The sequence below is a fragment of the Pseudonaja textilis genome, chromosome 8 (genome assembly GCF_049901715.1).
Source record: "Pseudonaja textilis isolate UNSWEBS1 chromosome 8, rPseTex1.2, whole genome shotgun sequence".
In the NCBI taxonomy this organism is placed as follows: domain Eukaryota; kingdom Metazoa; phylum Chordata; class Lepidosauria; order Squamata; family Elapidae; genus Pseudonaja; species Pseudonaja textilis.
Window position 1 is genome coordinate 7,402,441 of NC_141997.1, and position 27,302 is coordinate 7,429,742.

The 27,302-nt window shown below is 44.1% G+C and overlaps 1 protein-coding gene across 6 annotated transcripts in view; it reads right to left on the reverse strand.

Moving 5' to 3' along the window:
- CNKSR2 (connector enhancer of kinase suppressor of Ras 2) overlaps positions 1–27,302 on the reverse strand; it is a 257,797-nt gene that overhangs the window by 35,859 nt on the left and 194,636 nt on the right. For all 6 annotated transcript variants that reach the window (XM_087938239.1, XM_087938238.1, XM_087938240.1 and 3 more), the window contains one exon: positions 24,842–25,373. In XM_087938239.1, the coding sequence (XP_087794365.1) occupies positions 24,842–25,373 (532 nt within the window). The remainder of the gene's footprint in view (positions 1–24,841; positions 25,374–27,302) is intronic.

The following is a 27,302-nucleotide window of genomic DNA, read 5'->3' on the forward strand; positions in this document are numbered from 1 at the left end:
TTGGAATTACTTTTGATTAAAAATATTTGGGTGGTTGTTTTTGAAGAAATCTTTCTCTTCAGGATGGCATTGCTTTTGGATGAATTAAAAACTCAATACCAAAAATACAAGGAAGAAGAGCAAGATGGAAAAGATTCTTGGGGCACTCTTTTTCAATTTTTAGAGATGGCGTTACGCACCTATGAAAAATTGACTACACAGCAGGACGACTGGAACAAAGAAGAAGAAGAAGCCATTTTGGATGAGCAACGGGTTCACTTTGGGGAGGAGGAGGAAGAGGAAAAGAAAAAGGGGATTTTAAGCGTAGAGAAAACAATCCAAAAAGAGAAAAATGAGATGAAAGCTGGATATAAGGTTAGAATACAACAGAAAGTGAATAAGCAGAAGAAGAAAAGGGAGGAGGAGAGACAAGGGGGAAAAAAAGGCAAGAAGAAAAATAAACAAATGAGAAAGGAGGGGGTGAAAAACCTTAATGCTGGGAAGCAAGACTTTAAGAAACAAAATCTATTTAGAGACAATGGGTAATTTAAATGAAAAAGGGATTCTGGGAGGTACATAAAAGTGTGATTTTCTATGTGTATTCAGAGTAGAATGTGTATTAGTACGTATGACTTGCTCTTTTTTGGTATTTCTGGTGGGTTATAGGCTTATATTTTGTAATTGTAGCTTATTTGCTTTTTTCATAAAGTTTTTCTTTTTGTGTGATGTGTAATTTTAGAATGTACTAACCAGAATCTCAATATAATTTAAGTGTTATATTAAGTATTGTGAAGTTAGGGAAAAGAGTTAAAGGTGTTACTCCAGTTAGTCTACAGGAGAGTATATTTAAAGAAAAAAGATGAATGGATAACTGTAAAAGAACAGACAAAAAATGTTAAGTACTATGAATTGCATTGAGATAAGATAAATAAAATATGATTAAGAAAGATAAAAGAGGGAAGAAGTTATACAGAAAATTGAAAATGGTAATAAGATATGGATTGACATATAAAGTAAATATTTTTTTTTTTGAATTTGTGTCTGTGCGAAGAGTTTTAACCCGGGATCAAGCAGCTTTCAGAAATGAGGTTTTTTAGGTTCTATGTTATGTATGTCTTGTCTATTGTTTTTTTTTTTTTTAAGGCAAAAAATTTTGATTAGTAAGAAATATAATCTGGATAACAGAATGAAAAGGAGAAATTGGGATAGGATATCAAGATGAGTAGATAATGTAAATGCAAATATTATATTTGGTATGTTTTATTGGTTCCTCCAGAAAGATTTTTTATTTTAATATGCCTTGCTTGTTTGTATGTTTTGTAAAGTTAACAAAATTTGTTCTTTTTAAAAAAAAAAACAAAAAACAAAAGCTAAAATAAGTCAGAGGAAAATAGAAGTGTGATGATTGAATAGCAGATGAATAAGATGATATAAAATAATGTGTTACCTGCTTTGTAAAGACCTATGGGAAAGCGTTTTTTTTTTAAGTGTTTGATGATGCTTTGTCTTGTTTGTTTCTTGTTAAAATTAATAAAATTTGTTTAAAAAAAAAAAACGCTATGAGTGCATTACACACCAGCAGCTTCTTCATTGATAAAGTGTCATTAATTTTATTGAAGAGATCAGAAGGAAGAAGAAACAATCGGTGAATTTGTTGCAAAATTAAGAGAAATCGCAACTGAGTGCAAATTCCTCAACATGGATGAAGCAATGAGGGATAGGCTCATTTTGGGTTTAAGAGACTTAACTCTGCAGAGCCAACTGCTAGCTAAACCAAAAATCACATTTAAAGCTCCATTGGAAGAAGCAACCACAACAGAAGCTTCCCAACAGTCTGCTGTAACTATGAAAAAAGTACACAGTGCAAACCCATTAAAAGAAGCGACCATAGTACACCAAGAGAGCACAGAGCACGGAGGATCCTCCAAAGAGGATGATGAAATCAACCGCATCTGCTCTGATAGAAAGGTAGGACTCTCAATAAAAGGAAAAAAACCTTTCTGGTGTGCTGGGGTGATGGAAATCACCCTAGATCAGAGTGCAGGTTCAAAGACGCTATATGCCAAAGATGTGAATGAAAAGGGCACATATCAAGAGCCTGCCAGGCATCACAGCCAGCTTCACGCTGGCAGAGACAACCTAATTCCTCTACATCAGTAGTCCCCAACCTTTTTTGTACCACGGCCCGGTACCGGCATCACAAAATGATCCACGGACCAGTACTGGCATCAGCACGCATGACCAAGGCAAGGTGAGCCGAGCGACCGGCCAGCCAGCCGTCCCCCACTTCTCCCCGCCACCTTCAACTCCTCCTTTGTACCTTCTCGCGGTCGATGGGCTTTTCGGGCTCTTTCTTAATCTCCTCCTGAGTAACGCGAGACTCCACCACCATCGGGACGGCTCTTCGTTCGAAGCCGCCCCCCCTCGATGAAACTAAGGCGCGAGGATTCCTTCAGCACCCAAACGCCGCTTTCCAACCGATGACCACCAAGCTCACCCGGAAGCACTTTCTCAAGCGCCATTGAAACAAGATGGCAGCGCCCAAGCAAAGTAGGCGGCCCGGTACAAAATGATCCAAGGACCGGTACCAGTCCGGGGCCCGGTGGTTGGGGACCCCTGCTCTACATGACCATATGTCTCACAACGGGGAGCCCACAGGTTCCCATTCATTAAGAACAAATGAGGGAATGAGCAAGCTGCTGAAATGGGAGAAATACACCAGACAATTGTGGGACATGCTGATGCTTATTGCTCAAAAAAGATCCATGTATCAGTCCAGATTGAGGGCACTCCATGCAAAATGGAGGTGGAAACAGGATCTTACTTATCTGTGATGTCCTGGAAGAACATAAAAAAGCAGTCCCAGAAAGAACTAGGCAGCAACTAAAACTTCAAAAGATACTTTTAAAAAATTACCAAGGCAACTACATTCCAGTGCTGGAAAGCAGATTTTTCAAAATAGCATTCAAGGAATTTGTGGGTCATCAAAAACTGACCACTGTGGACAAGGTTCTGTCCAGCCTGCTCAGGATGGAGTGGTTCGATGCCCTAGGACTGGAAGTGACTGGCATCAACTGCTGCAGGAGTTCCAGGACATTTTCAATGGCAAGTATAAGGGGACTCCTATATCTTTCAGTCTAGACCGCACTTCTGCCCATCAGAATGAAGCTGCGTGGGGTTCCTTTTGCTCTACAACCCAAAATTGATGAGCAATTGGACAAACTAATTGCCCAAGGGGTTTTGGAGCTGGTTGACCATGCTAGGTGGGAGGCACCTATTGTTACTCCAGTCAAGCCAGATGGCTCAGTCCTCATCTGCGCTGACTGCAAATGCACAATAAATCGGGCATTACAACAAAGCGCCTACCCCTTGCCAGTTGTACAACACCTGTTACATTCCCTGGGAAAAGGAAAAACTTTTGCAAAAGTTGATCTAGCCCATGCATATCAGCAGTTAGATGATGCCACTGCATAAGCACAGACTATTGTAACTCACAGAGGAACATTTAAATGCCGCCAGTTGTACTTCGGTGTGAGCATGGCTTCAGGACTTTTCCAAAGCATAATGGAACATCTCCTAAAGGACATTCCAGGGGTGGTCCCTTATTTGATGATTTCCTCCTGTCTGCCAGCAGCAAAGAGCAGTTAAATCATCAGTTACGGATAGTACTGAGTAGATTTCAGGAAGCCGGACTTAGTTAAAAAAGAAAAATGCCAGGTAGCCATGCCCCAAGTCAAATTTCTGGGATATCTAATTGATGGGACGGGCATACACCCTACTAACAGCAAATGGGAAGCCCCACCTCCAACAAATAAGTCAGAACTTCAACCATTCCTCAGCTTACTAAACTTTTACAGTATTTTTCTGCTGCAGAAAGTGACTGTTGCTGAACCCTTACAGATTACTTGATAAAAAGGCAGACCGTAAATGGGGATGAAACGAAGCAGCCACATTCACTGCCATAAAGGAACTTTTAACTTCGAATAGCATCCTTGTGCAATACAATGAGACTTTGCCCTTTGTGTTAACCTGTGACGCCTCCCCTTTTGAAATGGGGGCGGTCCTTAGCCACCGGATTCCAAATGGTAATGAGGCCCCAATTGCATTCTATTCAAAAACATTTTCCAAGGCAGAACGGAACTACAGCCAGCTGGACAAGGAAGCATTGGCTGCAGTGGCAGGGGTCAACATATTCCATGAGTACCTTTATGGAAGAGACTTTGAATTAATTACAGACCTTAAACCTTTCCTTGACATCATAGCTGGGAGCCAACCAACCCCAAACATATTGTCCTAAGAGTGACAAGATGGACTGTGTTCTTAGCTGCTTATAAGTATTGCTTCATCCATTGGCCGGGCAAAACCATGGACAATGCAGACACGTTCTGCCCCTCCCCACTTCCAGATCATGTTGAGGACCCTACCCCAGCCACATACATTCTCCTAATCAAAAACTCTGAGGACTTTCTGAGCAGCTCTATTATAGTAGCCGAAATCGTGAGATAGACAGCCAATGACAGAACTTTGGTGCCAATTTTAAACTGGGTGTGGAGGGGATGGCCAGAGAGAACTATGTAGAGTGGAATTCAAACTGTTCAAAACTCACCAAATGGAATTGTCTGTACTAAAGGGGTGTATGCTATGGGGGGACAGAGTTGTAATACCCCGAGTATTAAGGGACTCGGTATTGGAAACACTGCATGTGGGTCACCTTGACATTGTTAGAATGAAGGCATTGACCAAGAATTACATTTGGTGGCCTGGAATGGATAAAGAAATAGAGGAATGGGTAACAACATGCTGCCATTCCAGGAATCCAGACCGGCGCCACCCACAGCACCCACACACGAGTGGGAGACCTCTAAGTCATAATGGTCCTGCATATATATAGATTTGGCAGTGCAGTGCAGGGCCATACATTCTTAATAGTGGTAGATTCCTATTCCAAGTGGCTCAAGGTAGACCACTACCACAGCAGAAGCAATAATTAAAGTGTTAAGAAACTCTTTTCCACACATAGCCTACCCAACATTGTGGTATCAGACAATGGGCCCCAATTCATGGCAAATCAAGTGGAAATTTTCTTAGCGGGACAGGGAATCTGCCATGCTCTATCAGCGGCAGCACACCCCTTGAGTAATGGTCAAGCAGAGAGAAAGGTACTACCATCACAGTCAATGCAAGTTCCACAATCATCCGTGGCTTCGCTTCAAGCTCTTCTCATCGGAGGGTCCTAATCGGAAACAGAACCACCCTGGAGAAGGGGTGAAGAAAGGGAAACCATCTGATAGGTAGAGGAGTGCCGCATCTCTCCTCCCTCATAAGGAAAACCCTCTCCGAAGACGAGCTGTAGTGACAGTCAAAATGGCTGCCATGAAGATGGGAGGCAGGCTGAAAACCTAAGACTGTAGTGGAGCAAAGAGTCAGTGAATTGTGTGTGAACTGGGTGAAAATACTTCTGAACTTCAAAAGGTAACCCCAACAAAATAACAGAAAAGAGATATCATAAAGAACGAGATTGGCAGCAATATTAAAGCGAGAGAAAAATTTGGAAAATGTAAAGAATTTAATCTTTAAAATTCAAATGGGAAACAATTTAAATGGAATTTTTTTTACAAAAAAGAATATAAAATTGGAATTGGTGGTTGCACAGGATTTGACGATGGACAGGCATTATCTAAAATGCTGTAATTGTGAAAAAAAGAAAATAACTAACATTTGAAAATGTTGGCAAATCTGATGAAAGTTTAAAGAAGGGGGCGGGAGTGGAAAGTGAAAACTGCAATAAGACCGCCATCTACTGTTAAAAAAAATCCTGTAGATCCCTTAAACTTTATGATCTATTTAAAGAGGAATTTAAAGTAAAACAAAAGGAACTGTACTACAAAAAGACCCCAGAAATTTGGAACATTAAACTTAAAATGGTGGAGGAATATATAAAGATATTTTGGATTTTTGAAAAGGAATAGACTGATTAAATTTGGGATACAAAGACTTAAGGACATTGGACTTAGAGATTGAAAAAAGATGCTAGTTTAAATAAAGACTGCAGAACAATTAGATAATTGGACACAAAAATAAAACAAGCAAAATAAAAATGAGTGAAATAAGTAAAGCAATAGTGTTGGAACTTCAAGTTATAAAAGAAATGATGAACAGAAGTTTGGACTTATTGGATAAAATACAGAGCATAGAAGAAAATTTGGAAATGGCATCGCAAACTATAGAAGGACAAGGAATGCAGGAGTTAAATAGAAGAGAAATCAGCAAAACAGAGCAAAGTGAAAGGATAAAAAGGAAATTAAATTTAAAATGTTAATGACTGATGTAATAAATCAATGGGAGAGTATTTTGAGGGTAAAGAAACAAGGAAGAAAATTACAGAAGGATTTTGAGAGGACAGGGGGAATGAGATAACTGGAAAAAGAAACAGTGGAATATAATAGAGAAAGGAGAAACAAGCAAGAGAAAGGGTCAAAACTGATAGAAAATGGAAAGCAAGCTAGGAAGAGAATAAGTAATATAGTAAGGAGAGTAAGAGACGATGGTTGAAGAAGGGAAGAATAAGGATTCCACATGAATGGGTGTTTCATTAGTTAAGATATATAATTATTAACTTTGATAAATCTGGAATTAATATTTTATTATAGAATTATCATTAAAGATATATAAAGTATCAATTAGAATAAAAATAAGGGTTAATATCTTGGAATAAATATGAAAATAAAATTTTATTATAGGATTATTATTTAAACTTTATAATTGTTTATGGAATATACATGAAAACTAATATGATAGTATAGGGCAAGAAATGCCATGTGGAATCTGATGGAGAATATACAGTATATTGTTTTAAAAATATAATGGTGGTATAATTAACATTAAAAAGGGGATAAATACTGGATAATATATACTAAGATGAATTTATGAATGACTGATTGAATGATATAATTCAATAAATTTTGCAAATATGACTACTACAAGAATATGTACTAAATGACATTAAGAATATAGAGATTGATATAAAGTAACATATGAGAATATTGAATGATGAAATTGATAATAAGTAATAATATTAAATCAGATAAGAATGTTAATAGTAGGAATATACAATTATGGTCATGTTTGTTTTAAAATGTAAAATGGGCATTGGTAGAAGTTACCATGAACGCCCTTTCTATCTATGCTGCGAGAGAGCCGAGGATGGGTTGACTCCTTCCTATGACATCATAGCTGAGTCTGTACTAAGATATAAAAGCCAGCCCCCGGGAGAGCTTTGGCGAAGATACTTCACAGACTGAAAGGTGTCTCTGAAAGCTCAAAATAAATACAGAAAATGTTGTACCCTCTCCAGACTAATCAAGGGAGGGGCTGGGCTCTCTTGCAGCATAGATAGAAAGGGCGTTCACAGTAACTTCTACCAACGCCCATTCTCCTCCATGCTGCATCGAGAGCCCAGGATGGGACATACCAAAGCTTGCATGTCCACAGGCGGGTCCTCGTCTGGCTCATCACACTGACTGTGGAACCACTCGTTGAAGCACCCGTCTGCCGAAGGCTGCAGTCGCTGAGGCAAAAGCATCCAGACGGTAGTGTCTGATGAAAGGAGATGGGGATGTCCACATGGCCGCACGACAAATCTTCTCCAAGGATGCTTGGGTTGCCCAGGCAGCAGAAGTGGCCGTGCTTCTGGTAGAGTGTGCAGTCAGACCTCAGGGAACTGGAAGGGCCGCAGCTTTGTAGGCCTGCTCAATGCAAGACCTGACCCACCTGCTAATAGTAGGAGAAGAGGCCTTGTGCCCCAAGTGAGAAGGGAAAAAGGAAACAAACATGGCTTCCGACTTCTTGAAGGAGGAAGTACGCTTAATGTATATTCTAAGAGCCCTTCTTACGTCTAGCGTGTGCCACTGCCGCTCTAAGTCATGGTGCAGGAGAGGACAGAAGTCAGGCAAAACCATGTCCTGGGACCTGTGAAACCAGGTGTTAACCTTCGGAATAAATGAGGGGTCCAGATGGAGAACAACCCTATCATCGTGAAAGGAACAAAGGTCCTGTCTGATGGAAAGAGCAGCAAGCTCTGAAACCCTCCTGGCAGAAGTGATGGCAATAAGGAACACTACCTTCAGAGTCAGGAAACGGAGAGACACTGTTCTAAGGGGTTCAAAGGGGGGCTTTGTAAGGGCATTAAGGACCAAATGAAGGTCCCAGGAAGGATACCTGTGAACCACCAGAGGGTGCAGGTTGGAAGCCCCTTTCAAAAACCTCCTGACTGAAGTGTGATGGGATAAGGAAGGAAGCAAACCCCATGAAAGGACTGAGGATAGGGCCGCAACCTGCCTGTGTAAGGTGTTGGGGGCCAAACCTCTCTCCAGCCCACGCTGAAGGAAGCTAAGAACTTCTGCCAACTGGGCTGAAGCAGGAGAAAGACCCTCCCTGAGGCACCATCCAGAAAAAGCCTTCCAGGTGGCATCATAGATGCGCCTTGTAGAAGGATTGCGAGAAGCCAGGACAGTGAGGATGACCCCTTCTGGAAGATCAGCCTCCTCTAGCCGCTGCCGCTCAAGTGCCACACGGTCAGCTTAAACCACTGGGGCTCTGGGTGGAGAAGGGCCCCCTGGTGAAGGGAGATTAGATGGGCAGGGATCCTCCAAGGAGAAGCCACTGATAGGTTGACCAGGTCCGCAAACTAGGGCCTCCTTGGCCAATAGGGTGCCAGGAGGAGGAGCTCTGCATGTTCCTCCAACATCTTCCGAATTACTGCCAGAATGATGGGAAGCAGGGGAAAGGCATAGAGGAGACCCTTGGGCCATCTGCACCGAAGATCATTGGTCCCCTCCGCTCCCTGGCAAGGAAACCTGGTGAAGAATCTGGTGACTTGGGTGTTTGAGGAGTGGAGAAAAGATCCACCTCCGGTGTTCCGAATCTGAGGGAAAGATCCCTGCATAGAGATGGAGGAATGGACCATTCTGCCTGGTCGACTAGGCTCCTGCTGAGCCAGTCGGCCTGGGAGTTGTTGACCCCGGAGATGTGGTCCGCCAAGATTGATAACAGGTGTTTCTCTGCCCATAACCCCAGCCGTAGAGCCTCTCTCATGAGGGATTTGGACCTCATTCCCCCTTGCCAGTTGACATGAGCCTTTGTGGCCATGTTGTCCGTAAGGACTAGAACATGAGAGCTGGTCACTGATTGCCTGAAATGCTTGAGAGCCAGAAAAATAGCTCTGAGCTCTAGCCAATTTATGGGAAGGGTCTGTTCCAATCTGGACCAAATGCCCTGAGCTATCTGGCCCTGCATATGGGAACCCCAACCCAGGAGGCTGGCATCAGTGGTTATCACTAGCCTGTCTGGGTCCTGAACAGGAGTCCCCTCCAGATAGATGTGGAATGACACCAATTGAGAGATCTCTGGATTTGTGGTGGGAGTGGGACCCTGATGGATGAGTGGCTGGTTCCTGCTCGTTGGTAGGGAAGCAGAAACCATTGGAAGGCTCGGGAGTGGAGCCGAGCCCACGGGACAATGCCAATACAGGAAACCATCTTCCCCAGAAGTTTGGACAGCAGTGACAGGGGGACAATTTGATGTTGCTGGATCTGGCTGATGATCTCTGCAAGGCTCGTTCCACGAGCTGGGGACAGGAAAACCTGGCACAACATGGTATCGATGACTGCTCCCAAGTGTTACAATTTGGTTGTAGAAGAGAGCTGGCTCTTTTTGGTGTTGATGGAAAATCCATGGCTCTGGAGACATGACAGGGTAATTTGCAGATCCCTATGGGCCACAAGGATGGAAGAGGAAAGAATCAAAATGTCATCCAAGTAGCACTGGATTCTCACTGGAATAGAACACAGAGATGCCACCAATGCTGCCAGAACCTTTGTGAAGACCCTTGGAGCCAATGAGAGGCCGAAGGGAAGTGCTCGATACTGGTAATGGGTATTCTGATAACAGAAACGGAGAAACTGGCGATGATGTGGCCAAATTGGGATGTGGAGGTAAGCCTCAGTGAGATCAATGGAAGAGAGGAGGTCACCCTCCCGAACACTCTCTAAAATAGAATGCAGAGTCTGCATTTTAAATTGCCTGTATTTTACAAATTGGTTGAGAAATTTTAGATCAAGGATGGCTTGTCACTCCCCTGAGACTTTGGGAATGACGAAAAGACAAGAGTAAAGCCCACATCCCCGTTGAGACGGGGGAACAGGTTGAATACTCTGTTTTCAAGAAGGTGCTGAATGGCCTGATTCATGAGGGCTTGCCTGGAAATGTCCCGAGACACAGGACACATCAAAAAAAAAATTGGGGAGTGGGGTTAGGAAGTCCAATTGTAACCCTGATCTAATAGTGCTGAGCACCCAGGCACCCGTTGTTGACTCCTCCTATTTGGAGGCAAAGAAGGCTAGGTGGCCTCTGATGGGTGGGGAGAATGAGGGATTACTTAGAGCAATGGAAGGAACGACCCCCTCCCCCCCCAAAGGGCCATTTATCAGTAGAAGGTTGTTGCCTGCCGGATGTTTCTGCCCATTGGTCTTGGTGTTGAGAGTATGGCCTGTGAGAGCGGGGGAAGTGAGATGAGGTCTCCGCTCGGAAGGCAGAAGGGTGATAAGGAGCAGGGCTATAGTCGGCTTTCTTCCCAGAGGAAGAGAGAATTTTACGTTTATCTCTGGTTTCGATGAGATAAGGTTCCAGAGCATCGCCAAAAAGCTTATTGCCTGCAAAAGGAACTGACGCTAGCTTCCATTTTTGGCATGACTCCACCTGCCAATTCTGGAGCCATAAAAGTCTTCTTGCTGCTACAGAAGATGCCATGGCCTTGGATGCAAATTTGGCAGAATTGAGAGTGGCATCCGCAGTCAATTCCGCCGCTGCAATAATCTTATTAAGGTCTTGGTGAGACCAAAGGTCAGAAGCAGGCAATCTATTCTTGAGTTGGTGCAGCCAACGTATGGATGCCCTGGTGAAGAAGGATGCTGCTGTTGAAGCCCGAACAGCCCAAGCAGCAGCCTGGTGATTGCGCTTGAGGGTCTGTTCCGAACGTTTATCATCCAGTTTCAGGATATCTTCTGGCTCCGTGGGAGTGCCAGAAGATGAGAACGAGGCCAGAACCGGAATGTCAACAGAAGGCACTGCCAGGGCATTGTCCAGAGCTGTGCTGACATTGTAGAAACGCTTATCTAGAGAAGATGGACGAGGAGCTGCCGAAGGAGAAGTGCATTCTTCCTTGACCATGTCCAGGAACAAAATGGGAGAAGGCAAAACCTCTGCATGCACTACAGGCTTGGAGAAGAGTGAATCCCCTTGGCTAGAGGGATTTCCTTGTGGCTCGGGAGCCACTTCCTCTGGTGACAGCTTGGCAGTGACCAAGGCCTTGCTGAGTAATGGTCTGAAGAGAGTAGGTTTGAAGACCAATGCAGAGGATGTCTGCTCTGGGCGAGAATCCTCTTCCTCTGAAAGATTTTGGTCAAAAACCTCACCCTCTTCACACACTGAATGAGAGGAGTAACTGTGTTCAGATGGTGAAGGCCTTCCTCCCATTCTGGTAGAGAAGAATGGACCCTGAGGTCCTGAGGCCTGTGTAAATCAGGATGATGAGGCAAGGAACTTATAGATTGAGAAGGGAGAAGGGCCTGAACCCTTTCCAGAGGTTGAAGAATTTGCTTGAAGCCTTCAGCCAATCCCTGCCTAATGGCTGATGAGACTACATCTTGGATATCCCTTGGTCTATGCTCAAAAGTAGAGGCAGAAGGCCGAAGGCCCACTGCTGTGGGAGTGAAGGTGGCTTCAGGCCTAGATTGAGGAGAGGTTCGAGGCCTGGAGGGAGGGGGAGGAGCATAGGGCACAGAAGCCTGTTGGAAATAAGGCCTAGATCTGCTTAAATCCTGAGGATCTGATTGTACAGCAAGAGCCTCAGGAGACCAGGATGGAGGATGGAAAGGCTCATGGATAATTTCTCCTCCCCTGGGAGGGCTTGGTTGGGGCCCACGAGTATCACCTGAAACATGCTGTAGTTGCACTCCCTTCTGTTGAATAGTTCTGTTGAACTGCCTCTCTAGAGCTGCATGTCTGCGCTTCTCCGCCCTCAATTCAGCCTGAGTTGCCTTCTTAGGTGCTAGAGCCTTAGCTCTGATTTTACCAGCCACCTCACTCTGGACTGATTGGGTGTGTTGCTTACATCTTTTTCTCCTATTGGGCTTAAGAGACTGTTCCATTGCGGGGGAAAGCTCTGCCAGAGCCTTATCTTGCTCCATTTGTAAAATAAAGGCTCTTGCGTTGGAAAGAAGCTGTTTAGAAATTTTTCTATTAAGCCTCTTAGGGTAAAAATGGCCCCCGGCCTTACACAATGGCTGCTCACCTCGTGGTGGAAGGCTTGAATCCAAGATGGCCACTGACTACAGGAAAACAGGCTCCAAGATTGAAGAATCGCTCCTTAGGCTATACAGAGCCCCAAGCGAAGTCAGCAAGGGAAAAATACAGGAACTACACAATCAGCTGGCTTGAGCTCTTATCAGTTTGCTGATCGTGCTTACGATCGCTCCAAACTGCAGGCGTGGGGGAGGTCTGCAGACGCTGCCCAGCTTGCCTGCACAGAGCTCTGTGACGCTGCTCCCAACGTTGCAGGGCTCTCCTGGAAGAGCAGCTGCCCAGATCCCTCGGAGCTGCTTGAAGAGAGGAAAAAAGTACTGAAGATTGCTGTTGATTGCTATCTAACAGAACGCTTTCAGAGACACAGCTACTGACTGAAAGGAGCTGAGTCAAAAGCTGGGGTCTCTCCCGGGGGCTGGCTTTTATATCTTAGTACAGACTCAGCTATAACATCATAGGAAGGAGTCAACCCGTCCTGGGCTCTCGATGCAGCATGGAGGAGAAAGACCTGGAACCACACTGTTCACCCAAAGATGTATTTAAAGAAACAAAAATAAAAAAATGTATTGGAAAAAAAAAAGTAGAGAGAATGGTGCAATCAACCAAGAAGATACTGGCCAGAATGGTCCCAGGAGATTGGAAGGAAAAAATTGATAAACTATTATTAGTCCAACATATCACACCTAGTGCCACCACACATAGAAGCCTGGTAGAACTTTTAATGGGCCGGAAAACAAGATCCCAACTGGACAGGCTTCATCCAAACTATAGTACTGAGACACCCATGGACTGGACCAGCAAATGCCTGTCATTTAGCGTGGGCAATCGAATCTATGCCCATAATTACATGGGAAGCGCTACTTGGGTACCAGCCAAATAGTCCAAATTTAGGTCTCCACTATTTAACAGGTTTGTGTGTTAGTTGTTACGATGTGGATCTAGTCACTCAAAGCCTGTTACAACTGAAATAAGAAATTGCTGAAATTGGCTATCAAGCTTCATGACGCAGGCAGGAATGATCCCATTAGGCCATTTCACATAAACCAAGGCCTAGGTAAAATTTACTGAGGAAAACACTGCAAGAATATGAACAACTTCAGTATGCCGAGTGTTAGAAATAATGTTCAAACCTTCATTCCTATTCTAAGAGATTATCTGGCCTCCTCTTTTGGGCCAGTCTGCTTGTCTCTATCTGCCTTCATTTTTCATAAGCCTGTGGGAATTTCTTACATCATAGTGACATCCCTGAAATTATAAAGGTATGGAGAAAAGCCTATTTCAATCTAGAAAAGTTTCAAACTATACTTCAGATATATTCAATAAAAACTCCAATGTCCTTCACATTGAGAAATCATATATATTCTATGCATTTGTAAACTAACATTACATTTTAGGGAGTAATTCAGAGGTGGTACTCAGCAGGTTCTGATCAGTTCTGGAGAACCAGTAGCAGAAATTTTGAGTAGTTTGGAGAACCAGCAAATATCACCTTTGACTGGAGATTTTACAGTATCCTTCCCCTCCCACACCTACCAAGCCATGCCCACAGAACCAGTATAAATTTTTTTTGAATCCCACCACTGGAGTAATTTATTATTTAAAACAGTGAAAGCCTGTATATGAATACCTAGACTGGCCCAGAGATTAATGCAAGGGAAGTACCTATTAGAAATGATAATCAGTGTGTGAGAGGGATATTAGTTGGATAAAGATCACCTACAGAGAGAATGTAAAAAAAGCAGGTTAAGGGCTTTTTAGATGGGCTTTGAATGATAGTGTCAACTATATATGCTGATACAAGACTCAATTGTTTTTGTTAAGTTTGAGCAATGAGAGGCTGAACCAGAGCATGAGTGCAACAGTACTTTATTTTACAAATAAAGGGCTGACCGTGCTTGCCAAGCCTGGAACTGGCTCACAGCAATCAGCACCAGTTGGACCCCGCAGCCTGCTTTTATAGCTGGCTGCTGGGGAGAACCAACCAATGGGGAATGGGGGAATAACGCCCACACAAAGTGAGTGGACCTGAGTGAGAACTCCTTGAGTCCTCAGGACATAACACCCCTTCCCCCAGATGCGAACACGCATAGTCCTTGAGGTAGATGGGGGTTTGTGTTGGCGCCTGGAGCGGCGCAACTCGGGAACATTGTCTGACTGTTCGGTATCAGTCTGTGACGGTTGAGCTGGCATAGTGTCGCCAACACTCTCTCTGGACTGGGCATCCTCGGAAACCACCGGGTTGGTTTCTGGGGTCAAGCTCTCGAGGTTGGATCCGGTTGGTCAACTCTCTGGGCACTGTCGTCCGAGTTTGGGCTGACCGGAGCGACCGCTGGCGCAGACTGGTCACTGGGTGCGGTGTGGCTGGGTGGCGGATGAGACGGTTCCCCTTCGACTGGAGACTCTGGATTCTTGTTTGCGAGGTTGCTGAGGCGCCTTCTGAGTTGGTCTATGTGTCTCCTCCAGGCGCGACCATCCTCCAGCCTTACTCTATACGATCTCGGCCCGGTGGCGATGACCTCGCCCGGAATCCAAAGTGGGTCCCCAGCGAAATTCCTTGCGAATATCGGTTCCTGTAACACAAAATGTCTAACCCCGAAGTGGAAGCGAGGGGAGAGTCAGGGCAGTATTGTGGGTGCAGTCTATCTAATACAGTCCTCAGGCGCCGGCCCATCAGAAGTTCCGCAGGTGACTTATTGGTGACTGTACAGGGGGTTGAGTGCTGGCTCATCAGGAACCGTGAGAGTTTGTGGTGCCAGTCATCTCTGCCAAACCTAGCGAGGGCCTCTTTGGTGGTCCTGACGGCCCTTTCAGCCAACCCATTACTCGCAGGGTGAAATGGGGCTGTGAAAATGTGGCGAATGCCTAGGTTGGCTGCAAAACGGCTGAATTCTACTGATGCGAACTGTGGGCCATTATCGGAGACCAAGGAGTCGGGTAGTCCATGTGTAACGAACAGGCGCGTTAACACGTTGGTGATTGCTAGTGTGGTGGTCGTGGATAGCTGCGCCACGTTTATCCACTTGGAATAAGCGTCCACGACCACTAGGAACATCTTTCCATGCACGGGCCGGCCAGATCGATATGGATTCTAGACCAAGGGCGCTGGCGCTCTCCCATCTGGTAGGGGTGGCGATGGGGGAGCAGGACGGGATTCCTGGCAAATGCTGCAGGAACTTACCCAATTGACAATGTCCTCGTCTAGACCTGGCCACCACACGTAGCTGCGTGCCAACGCCTTCATTCTCACAATGCCGGGTGTCCCTCGTGCAACGCTTCCAGGACTCGGTGCGCATGGCGAGGTCGGAATGACCACTCGAGTGCCCCACAGAAGACAACCCTGCAAACTGGACAGCTCCTGCATGCGAGTCTTAAAGGGTGCGAATTTGCTATCAACATTGCCTCCCGGCCACCCCCTCCTCACCCAGTCGAGCACCTGGGCGGCGTTTGGTCTGCCTTGGTTTTGGCGGCGATGTCAAGGGCGGTGATGGGCAGGTCCAACTGGGTGATTTCAAAAATGGCATTGACAGGAGCTGGGTCTTCAGCCGGAGCGGGTAAGGGGCAGCGACTGAGCGCGTCAGCGTGGGATAGGGTTTTGCCGGGCGGTGGATAAGTTTGTATGAGTAGGCCGCTAGGAAAAGTGTCCATCTTGTCATCCGAGGGAGAGGACTTGAGGTGTCTGTTTGTCGCCGGCCAGTAGGCCCAGGAGGGCTTATGGTCGGTGACCAGTTCGAAGAAGTGGCCAAAAGGAATTCATGAAACTTTTCACGGCTGCAACAGCTGCTAGGGCTTCCTTGTCTATTTGGCTGTAATTTCGCTCCGTGGCGAGGCGTCCTGGAGAAAAAGCGATGGGGGCCTCGGCGCCATTGGCAGTCGGTGACTAAGGACCGCCCCAATTCCAAAAGGGGATGCGTCTGCTGCCAGTACTAAAGGAAGGTTGGGGTCGAATTGTATGAGCACTGCCTCTGACGTAAGTAGTGATTTGTGGCGTTAAACGCCTGGTCTTCTTTGTGCCCCCAGTGCCACGGTGACTTTTTGTCTAGTAATCTGTGTAGGGTTCGGCTACTGAGGCTTTATGGGGCAAAAAGGATGCATAAAAGTTTAGGAGCCCCAAGAAAGCTTGTAGCTCCGTTTTGGAGGTCGGTGTGGGAGCTTCGTGGATCGCCCTGACCTTGGACTCCAGGGGTGAATGCCAGAGGCATCAATTTTATAACCCAGAAAGTCCACCTGTCTAGTGGCAATGGCGCATTTTCTTTTTTAACTTGAGGCCATGCTGTCTGAACCTCTCTAACACTGCTCGCACTCTCTGGAAGAGTTGGGGTCTGTCCCTGGCCGAGACCAAGATGTCGTCAAGTAGGGTACTACACCAGGAGGCCCTGTAAAATCCGCTCCATGAGGGATTGAAAAATACCGGGGCAACACTTACGCCAAATTGGAGACGCTTGCATCGGAAGGCACCCTGTGAGTGACGATGGTCTGAAGTTCCGCTGTTTGGTTATCAACAGGGAACTGTTGATATGCTTGAGACATGTCCAATTTAGCAAAAATACTGCCCGGTTCGAATGTGTGCAATAAGTGCTGGATGACGGGCACGGGGTAGGCGCTAACTTGTAAATATTTATTGATTGTTGTCTTGTAGTCCGAGCAGATTCTCAGGCTACCATCTTTTTGAGGGGTGTGACAATGGGCGTCTCCCACTTGGCGAAATCTGTTGGCTCAATGACCCCTTGTTTTAGTAGTTTATCCAATTCAGCGTCTAGTTTTGGTCGAATAGCAAATGGAACTCTACGTGGTTTTAATCTGATTGGGACTGCCTGGGGGTCAACGGTGAGCGAGATGGGGGTTCCATTATAACACCCCAGCTCCTCGCTGAACACATCTGCGTAGTCAGCGAATAAGGAGTCAGTGTCTGAGGTTGAGACAGCATGGACTCCTGTTAACCCTAGGCCGAGGTGGGAAACCAATTGAGCCCCAATAAGGTGGGTAGATTGCCGTTAACTACCACTAGAGGTAGGTGGCCTTTAAAAGCTCTAAAACTGACAAAGAACTTGCCTCTGCCGATCACGGGAATGGCCTTCCCCTGGTAGTCCTTCAGACCGAACTGGCATCTCTGAAGCCGGGTAGTAGATAGGCTGGGGTGGAGTCTCTTGAGGGTGTTCCACGAGATTATTGAGAGCGCTGACCCTGTGTCAACCTCCATGTGGCACGGTTTACCTTCTAGGGAAACGGAGAGAAATTTTACTAACAGAGTGACAAGTACGCCTGGCAAGGCGGTGCGTGCGACAGTTTAATACTTGCCTCTGTGGTCCCGAGTGCGAGGACGGGGGTCTTTGTGCAGCGCTTTGGGGGCTTGGCAGACTCTGCGCAATGTGCCCCCTCTTATGGCAGTTGTTGCAAGCGGCTCCTTTAAACTTGCAGGTGGCCCTTTGATGTGATCCCCACAGGCTAGGCACAGGGTGATGTGCTTGGGTGGACCGGTGTATTCTTGTTTGGCCCCTACCTGCGACCGTCTGTCATTGGTGAGGCGATGGACATCGTTCTCATCGTTGTGGCCTTCCTCCGCTTCCACCTCTTCGGAATGGACTGGGAACGCTGCTAGCTTGGCGCTTGGGCCCTGAATTTCGGTGGCTGAGTTCGTTGCTAGCTCGGCTGCTAGGGCCTCCTCTACCGCTTGCGCAAGGTTGAGGTCTTTTTTAGCTAGCAGTCGCCTCTGTAGGTTGAGATCCTTGACCCCACAAACTAATTGATCGAGGAGCATGTCCTCCAGGTATGTTCCAAACCCGCAGTGCAGGGCTGCTGTTCTGAGGGCGGCCATATATTGGTTGATGGTCTCCTTACTTGATTGCTTCCTCATTCGGAACGTGAACCTCCTGGCGATTTGTGAAGGCCTGGGAGCGTAGTGGTTTGTGAGGATCTCAAGCAACTCGGACCATGGAACGTTTTTCAATTCTCTCGGTGCCACGAGTGCTGCAGCGGTATCGTAAACGGTGGCTCCGCAGTAGATTAGGAAATAGGATTTTTTCCGATGCTCTCCCGCATCCGACAGGCCGACCGCATCGATGTAATGATTGAAACGGTTCTTATACGATTCTCACTTCTCTTCGTCTGGTTTAAACGCCGGGAATACTGGATTGGAACTCATGGTGCTGGAACGGCTGGGCTACCTGCGGAAAAAATCTCTCTGGGACTACGAACGCTCGTGAGTACTAGTGATATCAGCTCTGGAGAGGTTTTTTGCTACCCTCTCTTTCTCTCTCTCTGGGTTACCACGTTGGCTGCTAGCCGTTGGAGGTGTCTTGATTCGCGCCAAAAAAAGTGGGCGTTAGTGACTCTCTACAGCGCTGTGCTGTGATTCCTACTGGCTCGAAATTCAAATGACACCCGTTTGAATTTGCGCCAAGTGCAGAGCGGCTGCGGCTCGCAGCGCTTCACTTTCCCGTAGCGGGGCTAACAAGCGGCTACAGGCGCTTCTAACTATTGACTCAGACCGCTTTCTCTGGCTGCGGATCTGCGTTTGCTCTTTTGATCGCTCGTTTCGCTAGCTCACCGCTCTCTCTGGCTGCGGATCAGCGTTTCCCTTGTCGCCAGCCGATCGCTCTCTCTGGGCTGTAGATCGGTGGCTAGTGACTCAGCGGTTGCAAGGTGCTTCTGGTAGCCATCCCATCCTCGTCGCCAGTGTTAAGTTTGAGCAATGAGAGGCTGAACCAGAGCATGAGTGCAACAGTACTTTATTTTACAAATAAAGGGCTGACCGTGCTTGCCAAGCCTGGAACTGGCTCACAGCAATCAGCACCAGTTGGACCCCGCAGCCTGCTTTTATAGCTGGCTGCTGGGGAGAACCAACCAATGGGGAATGGGGGAATAACGCCCACACAAAGTGAGTGGACCTGAGTGAGAACTCCTTGAGTCCTCAGGACATAACAGTTTTCATGTTTAAATAGTGACTGTAGGAACCCTAGTCATAAACTGAATGTTGGATATAGAAGATGCTGTAAGTTTAACACATTGTTTTACACTAAAATCCTGGGGAAAACTCCTTTATTTTTCTCCTCTAGGAAGAATTTCTATTTGTGTCAGTGGAAATCTCCTTAAATAGAAGTCACTGTGCACCCCCTTACATCTTCATTGGGCTTAAAAATGATATGATTGAGGGATAATGGAATCCTTGTTCAGACTAGTTGGCAGATGTAGCTATACTTTTGTTATGTACAATCTGCCCTGTTGCTATGTGATTAGTAAAAATTATTCTATCCTTTCCAATATATAGATTGGAATAATCCTGCCCATAATAAGTAGCATATTACACATATGTAAAATCCCCTTTTGAATCTTTTCAAGAGGACTGACAGAAGGCATAATATCTTACTATTCATGAGACCTCAGGCAGTATTCTACTTATACCCTGCCTTATATTGCTCTAATATTTACTGACATTAATTGTCAGATATGTGTTGGTCTTAATATTAGACAAAAGTAATCTATCACATAAAAGCCTAAAGTGAATTGAAACATTTCACAGCATGCCCTTATATTCCAGGTCTATTCTAATAAACTGTATAACCAACAGATTTAGCAGCTTATAGGACAATATGTGCAGTGCTTAAGATAATAGGCAAGAAACTCTTCAGGCACAAAGCCAGCTGGTGATCTAGGGCCAGTCATAGGAAACAAGCAATGGGAAGCCACTTCTGAAATCTTGCCAAGAAAACTGAAGTAACTGGTCCAGGTAGTCAGTAGGAGCCAAAATGACTCAAAGATAAAAACACAAACAAAAACAAATTGATGAAACTGAGCAAGCTCAGTAGTTGTATGATCTTCTCACCTGCTATTAGCAGGAGATACTGAGAAATCACATCTATAAGAAAGAGAGAGGGGGAAATCTCCTAACAAAAAAAAAAAGCAGAATCAAATTTTGAACACAATACAGAAGCCTGATGATGGCAGATGAGATTCTGCCGAAACGTTGCTACAACTTTAAAAGCACAACTATAATGACGTGGGAAAATACCCGAACAAAGCTGAATAACATACATGTAAGTACCCGTGAAAATTTAAGAAAACAAACATACATACATACATACATACATACATATATTTGTTTTCTTAAGTTTTTGCGGGTACTTACATGTACGGCATTTGACTTTGCTCAGGTATTTTCCCACGTCATAGTAATTGTGCTTTTAAAGTTGTAGCGACGTTTCAGCAGAATCTCATCTGCCATCATCAGGCTTCTGTATAGTGTTCATCTGTGAGTCAGACTTTCACAGCCGTTTCTGTTTTAAATTTGGTGCTAGCCTACTGCTGTGCCAGAATGATTTTTTCTTCATCCTGATTGGTTGGGCGTCTTGATCTGTGTTTATTGGTCTTGGAGTTTGCTGTGTTCTGCTTGATTGGTGTTTCTAATATCTTCTGTCTGTCTGTTCTGTCTTTGAGATTTTGCCGAAACATTGCTACAACTTTAAAAGCACAACTACAATGACGTGGGAAAATACCCGAGCAAAGCTGAATACCATACATGTACTGCTGGGACTTCCTATTGGGGGAGGGCGTATTGTTGGAGAAACAGGGTACAAACACCAATCAAGCAGAACACAGCAAACTCCAAGACCAATAAACACAGATCAAGACTCCCAACCAATCAGGATGAAGAAAAAACCATTCTGGCACAGCTGTAGGCTAGCACCAAATTTAAAACAGAAACAGCTGTAAAAGTCTGACTCACAGACGAACACTATACAGAAGCCTGATGATGGCAGATGAGATTCTGCCAAAACGTTGCTACAACTTTAAAAGCACAAATACACACACACACACACACACACACACATATGGTATTCAGCTTTGCTCGGGTATTTTCCCACGTCATTGTAGTTGTGCTTTTAAAGTTGTAGCAATGTTTCGGCAGAATCTCATCTGCCATCATCAGGCTTCTGTATTGTGTTTGTCTGTGAGTCAGACTTTTACAGTTGTTTCAGTTTAAATTTGGAGCTAGCCTATTGCTGTGCCAGAATGGTTTTTTCTTCATCCTGATTGGTTGGGAGTCTTGGTCTGTATTTATTGGTCTTGGAGTTTGCTGTGTTCGGCTTGATTGGTGTTTCTAATATCTTCTGTCTGTCTGTTCTGTCTTTGAGATTTTGCCGAAACGTTGCTACAACTTTAAAAGCACAACTACAATGACGTGGGAAAATACCCGAGCAAAGCTGAATACCATACATGTAAGTACCCGCGAAAACTTTATATATATATATATATATATATTTACAAATATTATCAGAATTTGCGATGGATTTCCAAGTTGTACAGTTCAGGAAGAAAACTATCACATCTCCTGCAGGACCAATTGCTTCTGGTTTTCCAATTCTAACCTGGTGATAACCACACTATTATGTTGTCATCATGTTACTTGTAATATGAATTGTAACTTTAAGAATTAGCTGCTGTTTCATACTCCCTTTCCTGATCTTTTCCGTATAAGTTACACTATTATCTGTAAGCCTGAAGGTAGAGATTCATTTTTTATTGCTGCTCCAGGACAATTTTTTTTTTTGCTATCGGTAAAATGCAATATGAATGTTCTATAAAATTAAGCCAAAATTCTTATATAAATTACAGTTAACCCAGAAACAGGTTGCAGTATATTTAAGAAGAAAATAAATGAGAAACTGCAGTCTGTATTTTTGTACTTTGTACCAGGTGTTGCAAATTGTTCCATGATGTTTCATGAGTATAACAGTTCCTGGAATTTTCTGAAGCTGTGAAGCAGCCAGAGTAAATCAAAGTTATGGTATGGCTGTTCCATAGCCCACCCCCCCAATGTTTTCTACACATATGCATGTATGCCAGAAAATGCTTTCATTGAAATAGATAGCAAGGCCATTTGAAACCTCTACAGAATAGTTTAACTCAGGGGTCTCCAACCTTAGCAACTTTGGGAGTTGAAGTCCACATGTCTTAAAGTTGCCAAGGTTGGAGACCCCTGGTTTAATTTATACAGTGGCACCTCAGTCCTCGTAATTCATTCCAGAAGATGTGCTCAACACTAAAACTGACAGGTACTGAGAAAATCATGTGACTTACCATGTGGCTCACTATTTTGGCCAGAAAAAATAGACAAGTGTTGGGATAAGATTTCTGTTTCAAAATGAGTTGAATACTAAATTTGACGCATTTTGAAGCAGTTGAGGGCCTAAGTATGACTGTACTAATAAAACATGAAATCCCTACAATTCTAACTCATTTTTATACTATATACAGGCACTCCTAAAAATATAAAGAAAATGTGTTTTTTAGTTTATACATTTATACTGTAGATACAGATTAAATCTAAATTATTGAATTGTGGAAGAGTGATTTTTGTACCACATGTTGTGCACTTTCAACCATGCACTATAACTTATTAGATATATGTATATACATACATATCCATTATCTTAATCCATTTTATGGTAAGCAACATGAGGCAAAGCACAGAAATATAAGGAGTAAACCAAAGAAATTAAAGACATAAGAGAAAATAAAATCTAACCAAATCTAGTTTAAACTAACACCTTTCACTCTAGGTCTCCATACCTATTTAATTATCAAACATTTTTATTTCTATCATGTTAGTATACTTCATTAGACATTGCCTTTTGTTCCCTACATTTGTCTTTTATCCTAAGGATACAATCAACTTAATTCCACCACATTTCCTCCATTCCTCGCAATCCATTAACTTTTTCTACATTTATTTGCTTTATAATTTGTTTTGAATCTCATACATTTTCTCCATTCAACCAAGTATCTCAACATATTTATTTTGTATTAATTACATTGTATTCAATTGATATTCATTTATCACTCACACATTCTCAACAAATCAGGCACATTTCTATTCTATTACAATACATATTACTTGATACCATTTTATAGCCTGGGACATCCAAAACATTGTGTCATTTGTGTATGTTTATTATACTAAAGTGATTTATTATCACTTAAGTCTATCCTATCCAGAATTTCTTGAAAAGAAATCAATGGAATAATTTACATACAGGTAGTCCTTGACTTACAACCACTTGTTTAGTAACCATTCGAGGTTATAACAGCAATGAAAAAAGTGACTTATGACTGTTTTTCACACTCATGACTGTTGCAGCATCAACAGTGTTCACATGATCAAAATTTGGACACTTGGCAACTGGCATGTATTTATGATTGTTATAGAGTCTTGGGGTCATCTGATCATCTTTTGTGACCTTCTGACAAGCAAAGTCAATGGGGAAGCCAGATTCACTTAACAACCATGGCAAGAAAGGTCGTACAAAGAGGCAAAGCCCACTTAACAATTGTCTTGCTGAGCAATGGAAATTTTGGGCTCAATTGTGATCGTAAGTTGAGGACTACCTATACTACTGACATATAGTAATGTTTTAGCCAACAATTTGCAAATTTCAAATATTCTACTAAATTCATAAGGAAGCTAGAAAAAAACTATGACTGTTCTAAGTGGGGGAGATGCTACTATTATTTTTTTACATTATTTTTATAGCAACCATTTTCCTTCTTTGATGTATAGTGAGTACAATGTTCTCAGCCATAGAAAATATATGAAGATTTCAAGCCTTCATTCATGTGTGTGAAAATGCAACAGTCATAAGCTTGGAAATTATAACCGTGTTTCTCAAAAATTTCCATTTGCTTTTGAATGCAAGGCTACTATATGTGTATGTATATGTGTGGGTATACAGAGAAAGTAAGAGTCAGTAATGTGAATGTAACATTGGTAACCATAGCAACAAGGCCTCGGCTTCTGCACTCAGCATTTAATATGTTTATACTCTATATCGGTTTCTTTTCCTGAACTCAGCACATGCAACAGAAAATATTGCAATAGTGGACAAAAGATCTTTCACTAAACATTTACTTTTTAAATTAGCATCCAGTTAGAATTAATTATTTCCTTCATCTGACTGTACAACTGTACAAATGCAAACAATAAATGATTCCAACATGCAACCTTTGAGCTGCTCATTAACTATGTTGTAATAGACTATGAGCATACTTTTCAGAAAGAGATTATTTTATATCCTAAACTTCATTCACTTTAGGAAATGGAAACTCATATTCCATGAAACATTTGCTTTCCAAAATTCTACAGATCCAGCCATTAAAAAAAACAACGCCTAACACACACAACTCACACATATGTCAGCAAGCAAGGATGTGGCCAAACAAGAATAATTTTAATAATTATTAAAATTATTATTATTATTAAAATTATCAATAATTATTAAAATTATTATAATTTTAATAATTATGACAATGCCTTCACTAATTACTATGCAATAAATAAAGTTTTTAAATATATTTTATGAAGTATTATGCATAACTATATTTAGAGAAACTATTTCCACCATGCGCAGAAAGAAGTAAATTTGAAACCATATATTTAATCCAATTTTTCTCAGTATTCAATTATTTCTATGAAAATTGTTTTAATGATAGCAATATGATTCATGCTTACTTTCTTCTACTTGATTTTCTTCTGCAATTTTTCCTTCTTGTTCCTCTTCTTCTTGCTCTTTTTGTGGCACTTCTTCTTGATGGCTTGAAGCACTGACAGAAAGCGAATGGCAGCAATAGTTGAACCCACTGTCCCGTGGCAGAGTGTAACTACGGGGCTTTCCCCCATTCCCATTTAAAACTTGTATTTGTTCACCCTCTAAAGGAAAAGGGCCATAGTGATCCTGCAGATGACATTTCTGGGTAGGAAGAGTTGATTGCCGCCTGTGTTCTGGAGAGATAACAGCAGAATCAGAAAACACTGAATCCTCAAGAGGCAGAGTCTGAAGGTAGTGTAACCCTGAGCTTGTCAGCGGTGTTTCTATTAAATCCTGCCAAGACCGTCGCTGGCTTGCTGTTTTGCGGATTGGAGAATCAGTAGTACTCCCGACCAGGTCCTGGCGGAACTCTTCATGTGACGATTGGGACTGGGAAGTTTCAGTAGATGACAGTCGACTGTGTTTTGGTTCCACAAAAGGGCTTGCACAACTCATCTGCAATAGAAATTGACATTCTGGCTTGAAGAAATGTAAAATGAGTATACAATATTTATTTAGGTAAATGATTATAATTACAGTTCTTTTATTTATATATTCCTTTTTTTAAAAAAGCATGCATATTAGGAATATGCATTACAATGAACTGCTTTCATAAAGATAATTCAGAAAATATCCTTCAGACTGCTCTGTTAATTGTAGATCACAGGAGAATTTAAAGCAAAAGTATCCCTGCTATTTCTTGAGAAGATGTCATATTTCTTAAGATGATATGTCATATAAAGATACACATTGGAAGAGACTAGAAATCTAGAAGTGGTTTATGGCAGTGGTAGGATTCATCAAATTCGCACTGGTTCACCCAAACTGGTAGCTAGCACCAGTAGTTGACCCTGACCCTCGCCCATCTCCTCCCAGCCACTCCTCATGTGGCTGGCTTTTTGCCTAGATTTATTTGGCTGTTGGAGGGAATGGATTGGGGCCTGGGGAGGAGGTGCCTCACTTGCCACGGCTGTCAGTGGACATGAGGCAGTCAGGGATCACGAAGCTGCACTGCCCTCATCACCCTCCCCCCCGACCTGCCGACCTGCACCCTTTGGACCAGCATGGAGGGCCTGGAACAGATCTCCCTCCCCTTCATGGGCAGCAGTGGTCAGCAGAGCAGTGTGAGCCCCGCAGGCTGGAAGGTAAAGTCAACAGTGGGGGAGGGAGATGTGTTCCAGGCCCACCGCGCTCAGCTGAAGAGCAGGTGAGAGCCGGCTGGCAAAGGGGAGAAGCGGGCGGTGCAGCTTTGCAGTCCCTGGCCACCCCCATGCCAGTTGGCAGCCGTGGCAGGCAAGGCACCTCCTTCCCAGGCAAAGGGGTGAGCGAGGGGCATTTGCAGCATGCCATAGCCCATGCATTTTCCCCCAGCCTCCTTCTTTTAGGGGGTTACTATCCGTTTGGCTCCCCTCTTGCTTCTCTGCCACTCCTCTCACCCTATTAGCCAGCCTGCCAGTGGGAAACGAGTGGGTGAGCTTCATTGCATTCCAGGCATTTCCCAAATGGCACGCCATGTTTGCAATGGGGGGAAGTGTTTGGGGAAGGCAGTGGGGAATGGGAGGGTGGCAGAGGAGCCACTTTTGAGCCATTGTTTTTTGCAGGGTGGGGAGTCTCCCCCTAATTACACAGGCAGAGGTGCACTTCCAATTTTCGGTAGGGAAAATATTTTTTTTTAAAAAAAAACATAGCTTGGGCCAGGCTGTTGGGCTGGTGGCAGAACTTCTGTGCCCAGGATGGACCTGCCACACCACCCATATGTGTGTATCTGCCAGCAGTGGATGGTGTGTACAAAATGAGAGGCCTTGCCTCCCCTGGGCAGTAGAGCCATGTCTCTCATTAGTGCCAGAGAGTTGGAGAAGAGGTTGTATTTCTGACAGCCTCACCTGTAGCAGAGATGAGAATATTAACTGCCTCTAGCCCCTAATTCTCCTTAAGCATTGACAAGCAAGGAACAGCACTGGCAGACTTTCTAAGCCTGCCTAAAGCAGGTGAAGCTTTATCCAGAAGATGAAGAAGAGATATTATTAATAGGGTTAGATATTAACAGCTTTTGTCTGGAGGAGGAGGAGGAGTGGGGAGAAAAAAAGCGGGAAAACAGCCAAGTGAGAAGCGCCTCGCCTGCCAGGCACTAAAGCGCCACCACTGCTGCTACAGAGAGAGGGGGGAGAGAGGGAGGGAGAGAGCGGGAGGGTGAGGGTGATCCCATCCAACCTCAGAGAGTTATACCAGGGCTGGTGGCAGTGTGCTTTCTTTCTTTCTCTCCCCCTCCCTCCCTCTCTCTCTCTGTCTCACTGCAGCGGCAGTGGTGGTGCTTCAGTGCCTAACCAGCAGGGCACTTTCCTTCCTTCTTTCTTTCCTTCTGTCCCTGCCCACAGAAGACCCCTG